The sequence below is a fragment of the Cynocephalus volans genome, chromosome Y, assembly GCF_027409185.1.
Source record: "Cynocephalus volans isolate mCynVol1 chromosome Y, mCynVol1.pri, whole genome shotgun sequence".
Classification (NCBI taxonomy): domain Eukaryota; kingdom Metazoa; phylum Chordata; class Mammalia; order Dermoptera; family Cynocephalidae; genus Cynocephalus; species Cynocephalus volans.
The window spans coordinates 531,944-554,168 of NC_084479.1; the positions used below are offsets into that span (position 1 = coordinate 531,944).

General features: G+C 37.6%; 1 protein-coding gene across 1 annotated transcript in view; it reads right to left on the reverse strand.

Annotated features, from left to right (window-relative positions):
* Window positions 1–22,225, reverse strand: part of LOC134368947 (anosmin-1-like) — a 177,938-nt gene that overhangs the window by 5,977 nt on the left and 149,736 nt on the right. Inside the window, exons 7-10 of the mRNA XM_063085184.1 lie at window positions 20,415–20,620; window positions 17,666–17,810; window positions 9,047–9,193; window positions 330–424 (exon numbers count right to left, since the gene is read on the reverse strand). Of these exons, the coding sequence (XP_062941254.1) occupies window positions 330–424; window positions 9,047–9,193; window positions 17,666–17,810; window positions 20,415–20,620 (593 nt within the window). The remainder of the gene's footprint in view (window positions 1–329; window positions 425–9,046; window positions 9,194–17,665; window positions 17,811–20,414; window positions 20,621–22,225) is intronic.

Here is a 22,225-nt window from a genome sequence, read left to right on the forward strand (position 1 = left end):
TCAAAATTCAGAAAATAATTCAAAGGTCTTAACGACTAAGATGAAGCACACAGATACTCAGAAATATTTCTTCACTGAACTGGGAGTCGTATAAGCCCTGCGTCTTTAATTTCTGCATTAGAGGACCTGCCCTGTGCTGATAAGCTCTCAATGAGTGGATATACTGACCATAGTGATTTCGGCTTTCGCCAAAGCATTACTCAGTTGCTGATTTGTGAGAATGAGTTATCTGTTGGACATATGCGGTTTGCACATCCTCTGTCCAATTTCATGCACAGATCCGATAAGTCTAGAAGCTACTGAGAGCCGAGGAAGCACGATCTACTTACATGAGTTGTACCAGATGATGTCTCCGATCCGGCCGTTCTGTTCTGGGCACACACTTCTGGAAACCACTGCACATGGTATCGGTTGACACTGGGATCTATGATATCAAAACACACAAACACAAAGGACAGCTTGGAAGGCACATTCCATGTAGTTTGATGTTCTTAAACTTTAGAAAATTGAAAGAGACAAAATAAAATTATACAGGCCACCAATGAAATGCACTCACAAGTGAACCCAAGGAGCCACATGGGCTTTGTATAATTCTGATTATTCACTTATTAAGAGGTAAAGGAAAAATGTATTATACTCTCAAAGGAAAACCTGTGCTGAAATGCAAGTACAGTACCAAGAAGAAAAAAGATAATTAGTAAAGTAATAGGAAAATGATTCCAAAGATGTCTTGAGAATAACCTGTCGTGGTTTTTATGACAAATGAAGCCTCACAAGAAAGGATAATTGCCAATGTAACAGAAAATCATCAGGAGTCTCTCAATCCTACATTTTTTGATAAAGATGATTTTTGATAAAGTTATTGAACCCACCCAAGAAAAAGAGCATGTTCTTGGAACTTGAAGAATTGGCTGTTCATATTGTTTCCTGTGAAGCATAGAATTAATGAGGTTCCTTTCTCAGGACACTTGGGAGAGGTGGCTTCCAACCCCTGCATGAGGGTATCCTCGCAGTTCCCATCTCTGATCCCCACTGAAAGGTGACTTGGTGCTTGCAAAGGCAGGTGGGGATGCTGACACTGAGGTTTTCATGCCCGGGTGGAACAGCCTATTTTCTGTGCATTTCTTTGCACTGGGCAATAAAGTGGAGGAAAGCAACTCATCGAGTGTGGGAAAGGAGCTTCCCACAGGCGCAGGCTTATTCATCCCCAGGTGTGTCCAAAGGAGTGAAACGGCCCTGTGCCGCCAGTGATTACCATTGTGTCCCCAATGTCCATGCCAAGCATTTGATGGGGGTTTTCAGAGGGGAAAAACTCTTTGATGAAGTGAGTGATCTAGTGGGAACTTGCCCTGAGCACTTTGGAACCAGAAAAGAAGAACTTTAAATCAGACAAAGTAAACAGAGATAAAGTGGGCACCTGTGGCATTTAGTCAAAAGGGAAATCACTTACTTACTAAATGTTTTCGTTTTTTACACAACAGACATCAAGGGTTTATTATTATTATTATTATTATTATTATTATTATTATTATTATACATTAGCCATAGGTATCCAAACAATCGATGAGTAAATCCGTATTCTTTCTTTCAACAGTAGTGAAATAATCCCACGCAAGTGGCTGCTCTCCTGAATCACATATTAATGGTGCTAGACAGATAATACACAAACTACGTAAATAAGATGTGTGTTAGGTTAGAAGGTAATAAGTCTACAGGTGAACACAGAAAGTGAGGGAGGTAGGGTATATTGACAAAGGGTTGCAATTTTACATAAGGTGGCTGGGGGATTTAGGTTTGCTGTAATATATGACCAGGCTTGGCTGCACCTGAGTATTCTACGTATCCTAAGGATCCTTTACATACTTTATGATGTTATTTTATTTGTCTGGGAGCAGGAACGACACTTGGGAAGCTCCTTTTAGTCTCTATCCCTTCCCTCCACTCTAAACGGGTCCATGCCCAAGTTCACTGCCCTTTCATCTCACTGTATGTCACCTCCACAGGTAATTTCATTCATTCCCATGACTTTGAAAATCATTTTCCTGCTGATAGCATCCCAATTCTACTTCCACCTGAGAGGTGCCCTTCAATTGCCGGTGCTTCTTACTTTCTGTCCTATGTAGAGGCTGTTCAAACTCAACACTTCTAAAACTGCACCCCTGGTGCCTGTCCCTACACTGTCCCGTGTGTTCACGCTCTCAGTTCTGGGTTTAGAGGCAGCACGCTGGCCCTCGTGCACGACCTTCAAGGAAGAAGGGCTTGAGCCAGAAAGTCTTGGGACTTCTCTGAGCTTCATTTCCTTTACCTGAAAATAAGGATGTTCATCTGGCCCGTGAAACAGGTCGCTACGAGTTTTAAATCAGGTAGTGTACCAGTTTCCTATGTCAGCAATGATAAGTTGCCACAAATTGTAGTTTTTTTAAGACAACATAAATGTATATAATCTTCTGGATGTCAGAGGTCTAAAATGGGTCTGCTTGGGCTGAAATCAAGGTGTTTGCAGGGCTGCATCCTTTCTGGAGGCTCTAGGGGAGAATTTGCTTTCTTGCTGTTTCAAGCTTCTAGAGGCTCTGGCATTCGGTGGCTGTGGTGTCTTTTCTCCCTCTTTGAGGCCAACGACGCCAGGCTGTGTCCTTCTCACAATGACATCCCTCTGATTCTGTCACTCTGCTTCCTATGTCTTTGGTGATGGCATCGGTCCCACCCAGACAATTAAGGATAATCTGCCCATCTCGAGGGCCGCATCTCAAGGACGATGCCCTCAGCTGCCTCTGCATAGTCATCTCACGCAGTCGTCTCTTGTTCTCAAGGATTTGTTTGTTCCTGTGACTATTTGATTCATCCCTGTCGACCCCATTTGGCTAGAGCTCCGTGAACACGAAGATAATGTCTGTTTGGTGTCACTGTTGTATGAGCAAAAATGAGCATGGTGCCTGGTACACACTCAGCAAATATTTAATGAAAGAGCGAATGGGACACAAAGAATAATTACGATTTGTAATAATACATGTGCTAATAATATTGATTTGATCATCACATATTGTACACAAATAATGACAGTCAACACTGTACCCCCAAAATATGTATAATCAATTATGCTTCAATTTTAAAAAAACACAAACTTTTTAGTTTCATGTAATTATAACAAGAATTTTTAAACATCTGCTAGGCACTTCTACTTAAAGAGGAAGTATGAAAGTTTTCTCGCTGTCTGAGCTAATTTTTCATATTTAGGTTGGAAAAACACAAAGTCCAAAGCCAGAAAGCCTTAAAAAATCAATTGCATCCTGTTATCCCCCAGTAAAATGAACTGATGTCATTTTAGTAATAAAATTACTAACAAAATTAGCTAAGTGAAGTATTTCTTTTAAAATAATGTTTATTCTCTAAATTTACTGTTGAAAACATTTGTTTTCTTCCAGACTTTTCACTGTTATAGCCCAACTATCACATGCATTACACTGAGAAGGCTAATATTTTATGCTTGTTTGAATTCATTTTCCTGTGAAATTATATGCTACGTCATAATAAATAATTCAAAAATTGAAGCTCTCTCTTTGGGAAATTCTGGAGGAAACGAATAGATTTGTGCTTTTAGGTTCCAAACCCCACTCAGCCTCTGTTTTAGGAAATGTGACATGCTGCCCGCAGCCACTTTTAGGAAATGTGACATCACTGTTGGAAATAGATTACAATTCAAGAATATTTGGCTACTTGTGTCAAGGAGGTTTAAACTATTTGACATGGGTCTACTGAGTTGCACAGTTTCCAATTTTATGATTCTAATTTGTCAAATCAAAATTTCTAATTTTAGAAATTAGAAATTTCTAAGTTTTATAATTTCTAATTTTACAGAGTCAAAAGGTCCAGAACATCCATCCCAAGTATCCTTTTCCATGCAGAAACTGAACTCATCTTCACATTCTATACAGCATTCATATACTCACAGGACAGTATGTCAATTTAAAAGATCTCTCCTTTCTTATGTTTGTGATAATTATGAATATGAACACATTTTAGAAATGTCTGGGGAAACACTGGTTTGGGATTCTAATAGGTCACATGGTGACTGCATAAGAAAATGGGAAATACGTTTGGAATAAATGCTCTCCTTGGCATTTTGCTTTGGACTTTCCAAAGCTTTCCACAATTTGCTTCTACCCTGTGCTTTCACATAATGAGCTCTGCTGTGATTGATATGTTAATTTGGCTTTCAAATTTAAAATAAAAAGGGAAATGGGGATGGATACAATGTAAGAAAAAGGGCTATTTGGAAAAATATGAAACTCTCGTTAGAGCATGACTCGTTTAGTGGGTGGCTGGGTGATCCAATGGAAATAAACCAACATTCACAGATCCTGTGACAGTAGCATATGTGGACTACACTACAGCCCCAGTGCAAATCCACATTTCTAACACATAGCTGCCTCTTTAACTCTAGGCATATGCTTTCAACTGCCTACAAGGCATTTTCTAAATATCATGCAGCTATGTCAAATCCAACATAGCAAAGCCAAATTCTCCATCTTCTGCAGGAAACACATTGCACTTCTACTGTTCACAATCTTTGTCGTTCCAGGTTACTCTTAACTAGCTCAATGGTAGAGGCTCCATCTAGATTCACTTTCCCTCTTCCCTTCTAAGTATCTAGGGGACCATAGGTATATCCTGATTTTCCTGGGAGAGTCACAATATATATCTGCTGTTGGGGAATAATGTTCAAGAATACCTCCTTTCACTTTCAAAAGAATCCCAGTTCAGAGAACAAATTACATGGCCATGCTTACTATCTCTTAATGAACCCCTTTCACCTTCTACCCACCACTAATGCCTTTATTTCATGCTCTGATTTTTTCTTGTCTGGGCTACTGAAATTAACCACCTAACAAAACCCCATGATCTCTCTGAACTTTTCTAATCCTTTCTCCTTGCACACCTACTTTTGCTAACATCTCCAACTCCTACCCGGACCCTTCCCCAGCAATTTCATGTCCCTGTGCTACTGTGCAGAACAAAATCCAAGCTCCTTGGCATGGCCTGCGCTGCTGTTCATCATCCGGCACCGATCTCTCTCTCCTGCCCCATCGGTCACTTTCTCAACCTCACTGACACAGACGTTCCTAAGCTTTCTTTCATCAGTATCTCTGCTCATTCCCTGGGCCAGAAATGCTCATCTTCCCTGGCCAAATCAGTAACCCAGCCTTTGAAATTCACCGTTAACTTCACCTCCTCTGTGAACATTTCTCTGCACACAAAATCAAGGGCTCTCTGTTCTCACCTACTACAGCTCTTTACCCATACAGCTATGAAGAACATATCTTATTACATGGCAACCACCTCTGTGTCTAACCCTCAGAAATTCAGGTTCCTTAAGAAATAGAAAATGTATCTTACCCACTGTTTTATCCCCATCATTTGGCACAGCGCCTGGCATAAAGTATGTGTGCATTTACAAAATATACAGGAAAAAAAATGCATTAATTGATATCTAAGTTAACTCCAATTTTTTAAACTTTACATTTTCAAATAAGAATTGAACATATTTCTGGAGATATTAAAATGCTCTCCTAAAGATGATTATTAATGCTTGTAAAGTTTATTATCTATCTAAAGGATTAACATAAAAGAAAAAATTAGACCTTTCTTTTCTTTCTTTCTATATTTCATTTTTCGCCTTGATTAAAAACCAACAGCTTCTGCCACTAGCTTTCAGAAGCAAGATTCATGTAGCAAAATTAAACTCTATGTGTTCCTGTGCTATGTTATTTTGGTAAAGGGCTAGAATACTCAGTGAAGTCAGGAGGATTCTATCTAGATACTTTTACGTGATGTTCTTTTTACAATCCAAACTTCAGGAGGATCTCCCTAAACAATGTAAAAGCAAAATTCCAGATTCCACACTTTTGCTATCTTTTTGAAAGGAATCCACACAGAGCCTTTCAAGTGCTTCCTCTCAGCTCAAAAAAAAAAAAATGTCTAGCACGAGTATTTAGAGAGGGCAGAATTGAACCAGCAAAGGGCAGACTCATGATCTACAAAAGTCTACAAAAAAAAAAAAAAAAATCCCAACATACCCATAAAGATGGATATGGAATCTGTGCCCCTTGAATAGGCAGCGACACTATAATCACAATGGTTTTGACTGGAGGCTTTAGTGGTCAACCACTGACCACTACTGCACAGAATATTCTCTTTTAAAACCTATTTCATGTCAGTTATATCTTTGGAATCAAGGTTTTGGCCAACCACAAAGAATGTTCTCAGGCCAGCGGGGATGGGTGCTTATTTGGTGATGATTTAATGTTGGTCTACGTTAGGAAACATTCCGGGAGGTTAAAGTAGCTCAGACACTGGAAATGGGTACGATTAAAACAGTTGGGCCACTGGCTGACCATGAGGCATTTGGATTAGTAAAGCAAGTTATTACTGACAAAAAGATGCTAGCTGGCCTCTGTTACATGAGTTATCACTCCCAGCTGCTTCTTGGTGGTCTGGGGTCCAAGTCACTAAACCTGAGTGAAGTCAGCCTCAATTTTATAGGCAAATTTCAGGTCACTTCTCTGACTTTTGGCTCTGGTCTCTTTATGGTCAAGTCCATAATTTCATACACGGGAAAGTAAATTGGATAATGCTCTGTACCCTGACATTGACTAATAAGTATTGACAAATGTGGCATCTTAAAGCTTTGGGGAAAGATTCACTTTTAAATAAATAATGCTACTCCAGGTGGAGATCCAGGGGGAAAAATAAAAGAACATCGATACTCAGTAATAAAAATTCATTCTGTGTAAAAGTCAGCATAGGCATGAAAGGTGAAACAATACAACTCCAAGAAGACCAGAAAGGAAAGTGTCTTTGTGGCCTTTATATAGGCAAAGATTTCTTAAACAGGACACAGAGAGCACAAAACCTAACGGAAACAAAGTGATAAATAGAGTGTCTCTAAAATTAAGAACTATTAAGAAAGTTAAAAATGAAAGAGTGGGTCAGAGCGGGAGAAACTACATACAATACGTGAAACCAAAAATGACTCATATCCTGAATATATAAAGAACTCTTGCAGGACAGACTGGCTAACGAGGTGAAAAAGTACTTCAAGAAGAGGAGAACCACTAGCCAATAAACGTATGAAATGGTGCTCGTCTCCTGAGGGATCAGAAAAATGCAAACTCACACAACAACATACCATAATGGCCGAACTTAAAAAGATGGAAAACGCCACACGTGGCAGAGAGAGTGAACCTGTTGTACTCACCTGGTGAGAACGTGCACTGGCATAACTGTTTTGCAAAATTATTAGTGTTTACTAAAGCCCAACATGCTCTGTGACCTAAGAATTCCACCTCTATGAAAGAATATGTATATATACGTGTGCATCAAAAAACATGTGCTCATAGGGTGTTTGCAGCAGTGCTATTCTTAACAGCCCAAATACTAGAACAAAGTAAATCTCCATCGATGGCTGAAAAGACACACAGATTGAGATACTCAAGAGACTTCTAGCAGCAACATAAATGAGTGAGTTATGGCTCATGCAGCAGAATGGTTAAGTTTCTCATAGAAAATGCTCCCTGCAAGAAGCCAAATACACATGCAAACTGCATGATTCCATCCGGACAAATTTCAAACACAGATAAAACAAACCTTCAGTTTTAGAAGTCAGAATGATCATGGTCACTCTTGTATGACTGAGATGTCTACATTTTTTATATTAGATGTCTACATTTTCATTTTATTACATTAGATGTTTACATTTTCAATATTATTAAAATATAATGTTATATTTTTAATATTAATATATTGATGTACGATTTTAATTTTAAATGGATAAATATAATAGATCAAATAAATGTTATAATTCAATATCTATTATAAAATTATGATTTATTTGAAATATGGACATATATTATTAACATAATTTTAATGTAATAAATATTGAATAAATGAACATTAATTTTAATTAATATATGATAGAAATAAAATATATTAATATTAATGGTAAGGTTATTTTAGCTACAGAATGGATTTCAGCAGCTTGAAAGAAAATTATGGAATAAGAAATGCTCTAACACCATATTCCTTATGGCACATAGAATAACAATATCTTGAGTAAAATGGAACTTCAGAAAAATAAGAAGAATAAAACTGAACTCTCGTAACAATCTCTTTTGCGTATGTTCTAAAAACGCATAGGAGTGATAGATAAAATGTACATCAAATAAATTCTAAAAGAACTATTTCAATAATGCAAAATAAATATTTTGAGTAAGGAAAATAAATAAACGAAAGGAATTTATCCTAAAGTTAAATGTTCAAACAAACAAAAAGCATCTATTCAAAGGATAAATGTTCATTGCTGCATTAATTATAAAATGGAAATTCCGAAGGAATCTAAATGTCTTACTGTACTGGAATAATGACATGTATCATAGTATTACAATATAACCATACAAAGCAGCAACTTAAAAATGTTATGAAAAATGCTTGACAATATAGTATGCTTGTATAATGTATAGAAATATGTGTGTATATTTTATACCCACTCACATACATTTATATATAACAACTGAGTGAAAAACAGGTTCATAGGAAAACCCTAAAAAGAAACCCACCAAAACACTGTTTTCAGGAAATGACACTCAGATAATCGAGAACATTTTTCCTATTTTTCAAATTATCTGAAATATGGGTCTTTTTTAATAAAAATAATTTAACACTGAAATTACAGCCCCAATATGAATATTTTGAGTGTTTTGTACATGAGATCAGCCCTCTGGGGAAAAAATTAAGATACACCAATATCCCTGAAATGAAAAAATTAAGCAATTTCAGAATACGATATAGATTCCTGGGAATCAAAGTCGACCATTCAGACTTCAACACAGAAAGGCATTTTAAAAAAAAGAAAAGAAAAGTATTTAAATGTTTTGTTCAGAGACTGTTTGCCTTAGTATTAATACTGTGGCTTGACATTTACTTTTTTAAAAATATCTTTACATCACTGTGCTATTTAAAGCAAGTAAATAAGTAAAAATTGTTAACGTACCTTCGGTCTTTTTCCAGTAGACTTTGACTTGCAGTTGGTTGTCTTGATAGAACGGAGCTCCAATTTCCACAGGGCGAGTGGGTCGTCTTCTTTGAAAAGGGGGCTGTGTTTGAATCATACCTTTTGTAGTTTTCCCAAGTTGTTCTTCTACAACAAAGTACAGCATTCTAATTAACTTGTTAAAAATAATCATACAACCTAATCTTGCTCCCAGTGTATTTAATTTCTTCCTGCTATCCACTTATAATTAGTGCCTGTTTTTTAAAGTAAAAGGTAATGTAACTGCATGTTCTTTCGTGCTTAAGTTAATTATTCCCCATTCAATATGTGTTAGAATACCTAAAAGTATATTACATGTAATCCCCAGAATTTAAATTGATGATCAATACATATTCATGAGGCTCGAAAGATGCTCCAACTTAAGAAATGACCCTAAATAGTATGCTTCATATAGATAGTTTTTTATAGCTATGAAGCAAGTAAACAAAATAATATGAAAATACCGTTTCATGAAAACAATAGATAGCTTTTCACAAAATACCGTTTCATGAAAACAATAGATAGCTTTTCACAAAAGTATGAGCATTATACATCAATGAATGGGGCAATGTCCTCAACAGAAATATGATTCAACTTTGTCAAATTGCTAGCAAAGAGCACAAATTGTAGGGACCCAGGTGATAATGCTAACTTCAGGGACAGCACTTAACAACCAATCTGCATGCTGCTCAGGTTAGGGACAGGCATCCAAATCCTGGTAGGTACTGCAGTGAAATATTGAAATACCCAGCGCATGAAATGAAACACAACGGCAACAATACATTAGATTGGGGAATGCAATAAAAGAACAGATGAATTCATTAGTTCTTTCAGTGAGCATTTATGAGCCCTTCGCAAGTGCCACACCCTGAGCTGGAACTAGGAAGACCTGTCTGCAGAGGATCCCAGCCCACCATGAGGGGCTCTGCAGGAGGCTCCTACACAACGGAGTGCCTTAAATCTAAGTTGCTGTTTCTGTTCCTTGAAAAAGTTGCCAAAGACTTTCTGATGAAATAAGTCATAGGAGTACAATTGTTGCAATGTGAGACTGTATTTTGCAAAGAAACCAGGACACTTCAGGACAGACCAGATAAGAATGTACATGCATGTTAATTATTAGCTTTTTTTAAACAAGAATTTTTTTTCCTATTGTCTACTTAAGAATGTATTCAACACATACTCATTGTAAAGCGAGGACAAAATAAAAGTGAATAAGAATTATCCCAAGCCACAAGAACCCCGTATCTCATGAGAGAGATACTGCTATTTAAAAAAAAAAAAAATACACCATGAAATATTGAATTCATACATTCATTCTTAGGCGAGGTCATTTTTTATTGTGTTGCTACTTGGGGTCAAGAGCTGGCTCTAGTTTTAGTTTTCTTTTTCTTTTTTCTGTTTTAACTTAGCTGCATCTTTCCTGCTTGTGCCATTCCAAATTCCTAAAATCTGTTGGGCTCATCTGTATTTCCAATCACTTTTACTCAGAATGCACCAGCACTGCTTGGTTCTGCCTGGTACAACGGCCCTCTCTGCCCTTCAAAATTTCCCATCGGCTCTCTAGGTAAAGATTTCTCAAGGTAAGTTGAAGCAAACTCCTCTTTCGTGCCTCTGTACTTTCTCAGTTTTAAAAAATTTTTTCTTTAATTTGTTCCTCCAATTCAACCTAGGAACTCCTCTAGAAAAAGAACGTTATCCTAATTTTCCTCGGATACCCGTAGCCTAGCTCAGGAACACACACATGGTAATTGCTTATACGTATTGGATGGAATGAAATGAATAAATCTATGAATTGGTGGCTCCATATACCAAATGTGTTACCAAATCCCTGTTTGTCTGGGGCTGTGTGCAGTGTTTGACTTATGTGAGCACAGTAATCCTTTGACATGGGATTCAAACATGTTTCTCTGGAGTACACAGCCCTTTGCTGCAGAAAGGGCAATAAATCTAACTTTTTTGACACCAGGTGTTCCTGGTGGTCTTTGATTTGGTTGGTGACCTTTGACACTATTTTATTTGTATTCATACAGCCATCCCATGAAATAAAGCAGAGGCCAGTACATTTTTTTGTAAAGGGGTAGATAGTAAATACTTTTGGTTTTATGATCCCTACAGTTAATATTTTTGGTTTTGTGGACTGTACAGTAAATATTTTTGGTTTTGTGGACAGCACAGTCTCTCTCCCAACTACTAAGCTACTGCTGTAGCTTGAAAGCATCCAATGACAATATCGAAGCAAATATCTGTGGCCGTATACCAATAAAATCTTATTTATAAAAACAGGCAGCGGGCTGGATTTGTCCTGTATAATTTGCAGACTCCTGAGAAAGAGGAATTAGCGTACACTAAAGACAAAAAAATGCAGCACTGAAAAATACTAAGTATCATGTCCAGTTTCACACAATTCAAACAGTAGTGAAGTTGAGATTTAATCCCAGAGCATCTCATGCCAAATTTACATTTCCACTACAGGTATAGACTCTTTATAGAGAGCCAACTTATATGGTTCGATAATTAGGATATCAGGAAAACCTCCTCCCCAACCTGGCCTCAAATCTTTCCTTCACCCATTCACTGAGTTTAGTAAGTTGCACACACACAGAAATTCTGCCTTTGGATGTAAGACTTTCCTGCTTTCTGGATTCCAAACAGCTCTTTGAAAGATTAACAGATTAAGCTGTTTTGATTATATATTGATAAGAAATATATTGTCGAAACTCTCCTATAAAGCTGCGAGGTTTGCATTCTTGGGAAGGTGGGAGGAAGAAGGAAAGATGAGGGTAATAAAAAGGACACTCCAGATCTGGGGTAAGGCACGATCAGGAGAGGAAAACATTCATGGTCCTTCTGTCCTTAAGCTGGTCTATGCCCACATGCTCATCTATTCGGTGGGTCTGGTGAAAAGGGAATAAATATGTTAACCAGGCTCATTCAGAATATTTTAGTCTAAAGAGTTCAAACCAATGTTCGGGTAGCTGAGAAACATTTATTAGGCTACTACTTTTTGAGAGCCAGTGCAACCCTGTAGAAAACTAGTATAACCAACAGCACAGTGAGCCTAGAGCCCAGGACAGCAGCAGAAACAGGACGCAGGAAACTCATGGGACTCCTGGGCCAAACCCATCACTTTCTTGGCATCACCTGAAGTTAAAGAATCTTCGTAGTTAATTACACCCAAAGTCTTTATTAAATTACTAGTCAAGGATCTATGTTGTTTATGTTTCTAATTTTCTTGATAATCTGTGATATTGAGAACTCACCAGCGGATAAACAAGATAGAAGTTTAAATACTACGTTTAACTTCTATGGGATTTTGTCTTCCTACTTGCTTTTATCCTATGCAAATTTTAATCTTTAATTATAGATGTAGGAACTTTTCTTTATATAAGATTGAACCACTGTTGCTTTACTGCAATGATTCAAGAGCAGAAATCCAACAAGTAGTGCTGCTGACACATGCCATGAGTAACTTTCAGTAGTAAACAAAAATGGAATAAAATCATATCTACCATATTCTGAAAGGGTATGACATCTGATTTATACTCTGGGAAAGTCATAAAAATTAAAAGATTTGAATATGCACACATTTTTTCAAACATCCAAATTTTCATTAATTTTCATCAAATTGAGGGATTCAGAGCATTTTCTCTTCACTCCATTCTTATTTGGGAGTGTTAGAAGAATGTTCTCACTCTACGAGGCAACTATAAAACATTTGGAATCTGTTAACCTTAGAAATATTCCTCCCACCTCCAAAAAAGAAAGCTACCTTTCCATTAGAGACAGTATTATGCCTTACTTCCTTCAAGGGACTACTTTATAAAACAAAACGAATGTTCAGCCTTTGCTTGCATAGAACTATTTATCATTAAAACACCTAGTAGCCTGGAGAACTGGAAAAATATAATTCAAAAAGTAATTTATATAATGACATTTACTACTCTCCTTCCTATAAAATATAATCTCCCTTGCTTACACTATAAAGTTGTAATTATTCTTTACTTCTAGTTGGTTCATGATGAAATATATAGTGTTCTTGTAAAAGTCATATAGTAGTGTTTATGAGATTATATATCAACATTGGGACATAAAATCCTGACAAACATTCAGCTATATCCTACGTAATTCGTTGTAAAGTCAGTCTCAGAAAAGGACTCTGACGCTCAGAGTCATCCAATCGAATAGGTAGTGTCCTGTTATCACGATTCTAATGCAACTCATCTCATGAAAATTCATTTAACTGCCATAATTCTAGTACCTTCCCATTTAGCTTGAAATTCCCACCAGTAAGGAGAATTCCTCTGAAATAGTCAACCAAGTAAAAACACAAATGCTTGGAGGATATAGTTAAAATATGCAAATGGCCTGCAAAAGATGGACAACCTTGGTTGCTTTGAGAGGGGACCAAAAACCATTCTGTCTCCCTTCCCCTCTAGTATTTGCTGCCTTATCAGACCAATCAATTGAAACCTTTGCAAAGCCATACTGTTGGAGTGTGGTGTAGAAGCAGTTGAATGGAAAGATAGTTGCATTTGGCTTGGTTACAAACATTTGTTCAATCCCTACTATGTTACTGGAAGATTCCAAAAAGCTACAGAGATTGTGAAAAGTTGCAGGACCTAGAGATGAGATAAGGTCAACAGGAAGCAGTAAGTGAAGACTCCCAAGTTTCTGGTCATTAGAAGCATCAATGGGGACATCAGGCTTTGTAAGTGGAAAGGTGAGCTCAACTTGGAACATGTGTTTGAGATGTGTGAGTTGAGCCATTGGGAACAATCCACAAGTAGATATGACTAAAAACGTCAGAGCAGGTAAGGTTGAACTTTGGAGAGCACCAGCTGGATGCAGGAAGAAGTAAAATTGAAAAGCAATATCAGGAAAATCAGAACTAGAGGTCAAATATATGGGGTTAAGGAGTATCAAGTGAGAAAGCATCGTTAAATAAGTCCAAATGCATCAGAAAGGGTCAATACAATTAGGAAAGGAAACATCCATCAGATTTAGAAACTAGCAAGAGCAGGTTCAGTGGAAAAGTGAGAAAATAGAGTGCTAAAGCTTGAGAAAAATATGGGAAAGAAAGATAAGATGGTAGCTAGAATAGAGCCAGACACAAGGAAAGGTTTGCTTTAGAATTGGAAGCTGAGTGGATCTAGCTAGAGGGAAGGACAAGGTTGAAGTTGCAGGCAAGAGAGGAGAAAACTGATTAATTTGGCTTCATGAATATTTACAGACAGTGATTGTACTCCAGGGACTATGATGGAGGCTGTGGGCACACAGAGAGATAATTGGTGGTCACTGACTTAGATGAGATTTTACTTCATCAAAGCAGGCATCTGAGTGGGAAGGGATGGGTCTAAATCCCACATAACAGGTCTACCATATGCAGAAGGAAGGATAAATACTGAAGACACCTTAGAATACAGAGGACAGGGGAAGATAAACATGAGTGAGGGGGTAGTTATGTTCACATTTGTGGGGAATTTTATGGCTTACCTAGAGGATAGATTTAGACCAGACTGTGTGATGCAGCTTACAGTGAGAGAGAAACGTTTGCAATCATACTTGAGAGGATGGAAGGAAGACCTAATTAAAGATCTTCCTGGGGATGACCCAAAAAGAGCAAAAAACTGTAGATGGGCAATGGATAACTAGGGTTCCATAAAAGTCCTTTCTGAGGGTTGGACCACAACCAGGCTTTAGGTAATGTATTCTTAACAATGACAACGTGACGTTAAATTTTTTTCTCCTTGCTCTTTGTTCTGGGAATAAATACATATTACATCATGGGAGTTTGCAATCCCATATCATTTCTAATGGGGAAAGAATGTTGTTTATTGGAAGAACCAGAGAAGATTGAAGAGGTGTACTTATTTTACACAATAGATGAAATCTCTACCACCAGTGAAAAAAGAATGGTCTTACATGAAGCAAAAGTTTAAAGGATTTTGGCCTGAAAAAAAGGTTAAGGGAGGAATAAGGGGGATGAAGTTATGGGAAAAGTGAAAAAAAAGAGGAAAAAAATTTTTTTAAAAAGTGAAAGAAAAATCAATCAGTGGCTCTCTTCAGAGTGGATCTCAGAAAAGAAAGAAATCTATAATCTGATTAATAATTTCTAAATAATACTTTGTCTGCTATCTAAAAATGGATATTTAAGAAAGAGTAGAAACATGAATACAAATTAGGAGGCCATTTTAATTTTACAAGAACGAGGTGAGCATGGCCTGAACAAAGGACAGAGTTGGACAGATCCTGCATATAACTTCAAACTGGAGACAAAAGAACTTTCTAAAGAATTGGATTCCTGGAGAGAAAGAAAAGAGAAATGGTGCGACCATTTGCTGAGACAGGAGAGCCTGGAGAAGGAATGGGTTTGAGTGGGAAATCAGTTTAGTTTTAGATGTTTTACCTTTGAAATATCTGCTGGCCAAGTGGAGGTGTTGCATGGGCGGGCAGCTGTCTATAGGACTCTTGAGTTCAGGGGGTGGTCAGGGCAGGAGGCTCAGGGATGGTGGTTAAATCTACACAACTCAGTGAGAGCTCATGGAAAGAATGGCCCATTCCCCTTGGTTCCTCTCCCATGCTCCTCTCTGGCTCTGCCCACACAATTCTCTTTTCCAACTTTGCCCTCAACTTTGCTGCCACCTGTGTGTGGAACGATATCTGTGCCTTGTAAGCCCACAAATCACTCACTCTTCAGAACTTCATGAGGAATAATGTGACCTCATTCCCCACCTCCATGTTAATTTTTTCTGCTTCCAATATCCCCTGGAGCTCTGTAGGCAACACCCGGACCTCTGTGTAATTATTTTACAAGTTTATTGTCCATATTCAAAATTAGGCACTGTTAAGGCAGAGATCAAAATACACCTAGTCCTGAGAATAATATGTAGAGAGATATGTGTGTGTATGTGTATATGTTTATGTCTCTGTGTAGTATGTATATGTATTTGTGTGTATGTGCATGTATTTATGTATGTGTATACGCACAGATATATATATATATATGTATCCATGCAATATTTACAGAAATTTATGGGATGTATATGCTATATAGTGTATATGTGGTCTCTATATTTAATATATATATTGTGTAGTGCATATATGTACAGTATATGTATAGAATAATATTCCCAACATTAGCCACAGTGATATCCTGATTCATACAATTTCAATGCTAAGAATGAATAAATGACTGAATTTAAAAAATAAATGAAGTTACTAAACACATAGATATATTTCCATGAGAAGTTTTAGGTGGAAGTTATACTGTTCCAGACTCACACATAAAAATAGACCATTTCAAGTCCATTTAATCTCCAAAGAGACTATTTCTCAAACAGGTAGGAAGCCATGTCTATAGAACTTTTTTGGAAGCATCACTTCAAACAAACCTGCTCATTTGGATCTGACATTTTTCCCCAGTGGTAGAAGATAATTATAAGCAATCACTGCATCTAACTGTGCCAGTCAGCATTTCCTTTACTAAATTGAAACAAGCTTTAGCACACTCTGCTTTCCCGTCTGAGCAAGGCCAACTGCCCTGATGAAAGGCAAAGACGAGGATAGGTTCTGCCAGCCCAATGATCGACATCATGAGCCTGAGACCAGAGCCTTCTCTCATGCCCTCCCACAGTCTGCCCCAGCCCCCTGAAACCTTGCGCCTCGCCTCTCCATGGAACTTCTAACTAGTATCCATTCTTGAACAAAGCCAGAAACATCATGTATGCATAGGTACAAACCATATGAATGTATAAACAGCTCATCTGTTAGAATGAGACAGGATAAACTTTCTTGTTAAATTTCCATTACAACACCAAAATATTACACCTATAACAGATAAAAATCATAAGAAAGAATTCAAGAATAAAATTCTTTTGTATACATCATAGATCAAATGATATAGTTCCATGTTTATTGGTACAAAGATCTACTTTTTTGTAGTCTGTTTCTGTTGCTTATAACAAAATACCTGGAACTGAGTAATTTATAAAAAAACAAAATTTTTTGCTTACAGTTTTGTAGGCTGAGAAGTCCAAAGTCCAGGAAACACACCTGGTGAGGGTCTTTTTGGTGGGGGCTTTACAGCAATGCAGTGGTCTCACATTGCAGAAAACAGCACAGAGAGACTCTCTTGTGCTCTCCTGTTAAAGCTCTCAGAACCACGTCCCCAACCACCCATTAAACCATCAACTTAATCACCTCTTCAAGGCTCCACCTTTCAATTATCATATTAGGATTTTTTACCCTCAACAGTTGCAGTGAGAATTAAGCTTCTAATATATGGGTTTGGGGGGACACAATGCAATCAATCCACAGCAGACAGGTTAAGCATTCTTGTTAAATTTTCATTACAACACCAAAATATTACACCTATAATAGATAAAAATCATAAGAAAGAATTCAAAAGTAAAACTCTTTTGTACATCCCAGTTCAAATGATATAGTTCCCTGTTTACTGGTATGAAGATCTATCATGTAATGATTTCAAATAAAAAACACACTCTCCCTCCACTGTACCTTGGTTTCAGAAGGTACTTGAGAGGTTACGATCACCTAGAGAACCATGACAAGGTCACTTACTGTTGTTGACTGCATGTGTGGGTGTGAAACGCAAGGACACCTTGGTACTCTTCAGGCGTTTCTGTCCCCAGTACGCGATGGCTTGCAGTTCCACAACGTAGTCGCAGTCCGGCTGAAGTCTCTCCAGTATCACAGAATTCTGAAACTAGAAATGAAAAGAAGATACCCAAACTCCAGTACAACCTTCCATGCCTCTCTTCTTCACTGCAAAATCTTGTACATCATTATGAAGCATACCAACTTCTTTCTGGCTTACATACATCTTTCATGTTCTAAGATCCAACACTTTTCTATACCTTTAGGATCTGAAAATCCAGTCCTATGAGCTTTCTTTGAAATGTTCATGGAAAAATAGAATTAAAAGATAATACAAATGTTGCCATGAACTTTTTGAAGCACCCTCGTGCTATGGGGTCAAAATAAACTTCATGGAAAGGCCAAATATATACTTTTAAATTATGTTCCTAATCCAACTATTGCATCCTCTTGGGTAGCATAGACATGAATTATGTGACCACTCTCCTCTCTGGCTACCACCTTGCAGAGAAAAGAGAGGTGTTCATAATATACTAGCAGAGGTTTATGTTGCCACATACCTGGAAAAATGATGAATCAGCATTAGTTGCATTTCTTTGATATCTGTTCTAAATCTTCTATGAGTAAATTACCACCAAAGGCATAAGTTATAAAAATCAGCCTGACAAAATGATTCAAAATTTTTCTGCCATCATTATTGTTAGTGTCAAGTGCTCATCCAATTTTCTGTGTGACGCTAATGTTAAACAAAGCAAGTCAAAACAATATAATTTGCCCAATAGTTTGAGGCCAGACAGGAATTCTACTAAGGCTAAGGAATCAAGGGACATGTCCACCAAATATGGGTCTCATAACTCTGAACCTAGTGTTTTTTCTATAGCTTCCATGTATAAGAGTATAGTATAAGTCCCTTCCAAGAACTTGTCATTAAGAGGAATAAGGTTGTGGTACTAGATTTCAAAACACTCATCAAAATATAATACATGTGATGGTATCGTATGGTTTCTATGCCCAAGGAAGACTTACCTATAAACGGTCAAATGGTGGTATTAACATTTATGGAGAAAAAAAAGTGTGAATTATTAATGCAACACCAAACATCAGGGAGGTAGTAGTATGTGCTTTCCAGTGGGGAGCGTTCCAGTCTTATGTACACCACATGCTATACTAAGGGTATTGCTGTCTGAAATCATCCAGTATTGAATCACATAAGCAAATCTCTTGCTTAACTTCCACAACCACCTGATTATAAATGTGAGTCTTGTGAGATCTCTTTTCAGGGAGAAAATATGATTTTAAGGAACATCTCAGAACCTTGAGTAAATTAATAGATGACACATTATGTGCTCAGGCTGTTGAGGGATTAGTTATCAGAAATCGGCTTTTTTAGTTCTGGTCAGCTCTGGAAAGTGGATATGAATGCATTTCCAGAAGTGGAAAGTTGAGTCAGACTCTGGACTGTAGTTGCTCTTCCCAGGTGATTCCTGGACAGCTCTCAGTAGCCCACCAGCTGCTATGGCCAGGGAACCCTCTCTAGCTCATCATGGGCTTTTTCCTATTTGACCATTGGCACATCTGAATAAACTCCTGATTCCCTATTTCTTTTAGTTAGGGTTTCTTGTTTGACTGCATATCACAACCATTACCTTTAAATATGTGAAATAAAATCCACTTTTGAAAGAGCATTTTCTTGAAATTTCCCACTCCCCTGAGTTCCCACAGACATTAGGACATGGTATCGTAACATGACAAACCACTGATCCCTAAGAAAAAAACTCCATGATGTCTCATTTTCTTTTGTATTTTCCAGATTTTCTAAACCTAATTTTCAATGGGTTAAACTTTAATATTGAGAATTGTAGTGATTCACACAACACATAACTTGTCCCTTCTGGATCCAGAAATGTAAGTCACTCAAAAAATAGTCCATGATTTAGGCTACTTTGGGCTTCTTAACAATTATAATTAAATTCGATGTTCATCTTTTATTACATAATGGATAAATGATGGACATTGATTGCATTTTTTAATATTTATTTTTCTATTGAATTCACCTTTATAAATTCGGGGGAAAGGTGTTCATGTAAATGTTATAAGATAAAGGAATGTATTCTAAAGGGAAACCGAATAACTCTTTTTCATGCACAAAGCATTTCATGGGATGCAAGGTGTTCGCCATAGAAATCTCACTGCAGAAAATGTTTCAATGGAGATTTTTATTTCTTGCCATCTGGAGAATAAACCACTCCAGATTCTTTTAATCAATAACAGAAACGTATTGGTAAGCACGCATTCTCTAAGCTGTTTACTGTTCCTCTGATTAGATTATAGATGGAAACACCTTGCAGCTTGCTCTGCAACTTACAAGGATCTCTTACAAAACAAAAAGATCTCAACGTAAAGGCCATTTTGCATTATGTCATTTTCCATGCCTAGACAGGTAAGATGAAGATAATCTAAATTGCTCCTTTGATTTCTGGAGCTGAAATTGGATTTGAATAAGAATAGGTCCATAGACCAAATCTGGTTGTTTCTGCCTAAATGGTAAGAAGTGAAACAGTGGGCATGGTCCTGAATTCTCTGAACGTCCTCAGTCAAAACAGAAGGGCTGAGATCTTTCTGTCCTAGCTCAGCAGAGGCCACATTGCAGACCAGTTGCCATGAGTTCAAATCCCCCTGCAAGAGACCACTCTTCCTTTTCTTCCCCACTTACTCCATCAGTGGTCTTTCTCCGCTTCTTTTTCGTTGGGACCAGGGACTTACTGCTGACTGTCCAGCTCCAGAACACTTTGTAGTGATGTACAGGGATATCTGGTTCCTCGGGTAGATCCCAAACAATGGTCACAGTCACGCTTCCGTCACTGTTTACAGTGGAGTTTGCAAGCCGGAGGCTGGTGGGCGCCGGGGGTGCGGCTGGATCTGAAACCACAGTGGAAATCAAGCAAACGACTCCATTACCGAGGGGGACAGCCAAGCCAAGACCTCTGCACGAGTCATGACAACATGGCCAGCAGGTGAAGCATTGCCCCTTATATGCAGAAACGCTGAACGCAAGCTCTAAGTAAGATCCCCTTGCTGAATACATTCTACAAAACAATAACATAAATTTGGTCCAAATTTGTAACCCAGAAGTCTTCTTCCTAGGCCTTTCCATACAACTGCAACCCAGCCATATTTTTGTTGTGGTGAAGTCAGTGCATTTTTGTAAAACAGAGTAAAATTCAATGTAGGTGACTTGACTTTAAATAGGTAAGCAAAACCTTTGAAAACTCGGAAAAGAAAAAGATAGAAATGCAGTGTTCAGAGTAATTGTTTTCATCTCAGCGGCTCTGCAGCTTTTTGATCCTTGCATGAGCAAAGACCCACAGGAAAAAAAAAAAAAAAACACTATCACGTTTTAGCCACACTTCAAATTGGATGACTTACAAATAACATCTATTTTACCATTTCTAGTTTGGCTCATAAACCAAAACCTTCTCAGCTGTCAGGAGAGGGATTAGGTGCTGGGATTATCACCTACAAATCTCCATTTAAAATAAACACATGAAGATGACCAAATGTGAGTGAACTAGAGAGTCTTTACCCCATTTTCTGCCCCAAATCGAGCAAGTAGATGCTGCTCACCACAGATGATTTATAGATGGTTTCATTTCAAGACGCCTTCATGGGAATATGTTGTTAATAATTCCAATATAGCACCATCTGCTTTGGAGGTGCAAAGAAGGTATAGCTCATTTAATATAAATAAAGAAGACTGGAGGGAAAATGTCCCCTGTTTTACTCTCAGAATCCTTTGTAGTTTTTAGAATGATGGTAATGTGATTTTTTTTTTTAAATCTCTTGCTTTTCTCCATGATATATAACGTCCAGAGGTTTAGTTAAGGTAGCTGCTTCATTTTTTAAAATAAGAAAGTTTCATAGTTGTTTTTTAGGTAAAGGGCTAGTCCAAAATATACAACATGACACTATTAATCAAGTGTTCTTCAAACAATCAACATACCACATGTTCTCACTTATTTGTGGGAGCTAAAAATAAATAGATAAACAGACACACAAACAAATCGGGGGGGAGGGGGAGAAAACAGAAAAACCACAAAAATTCCTTGAACTATTTAAGTCAAGTGAACAGATATGATGTGGAGGGGAGGGGAGGGGGGGAGAGGAATGGGTAAAGGGGCATGAAAATCAACTACAATGTATACTGAGAAGTAAAATTCAGAAAAAAAATTTAAATTAAAAAATAAAAAAATCTTATGGGAGTACGTAAGACTTACACTGGAATATGCTGATTCTGTGAGGGTCAGGAACATATACGCATATGTGTGTGTGTGTGTGCATGCATGTATATTCAAGGGTACTTCAAAATCTTTCCATGAACTTTTGGAATTATTCTTGGATATTATATACGTGTGTGTGTGTGTGTGTGTGTGTGTGTGTGTGTGTGTGTGTGTGTGTGTACATATATATTTACATATAAAACACAGGTAATTCAACTCTATCCTCATAGCCACAGACAATATGTAA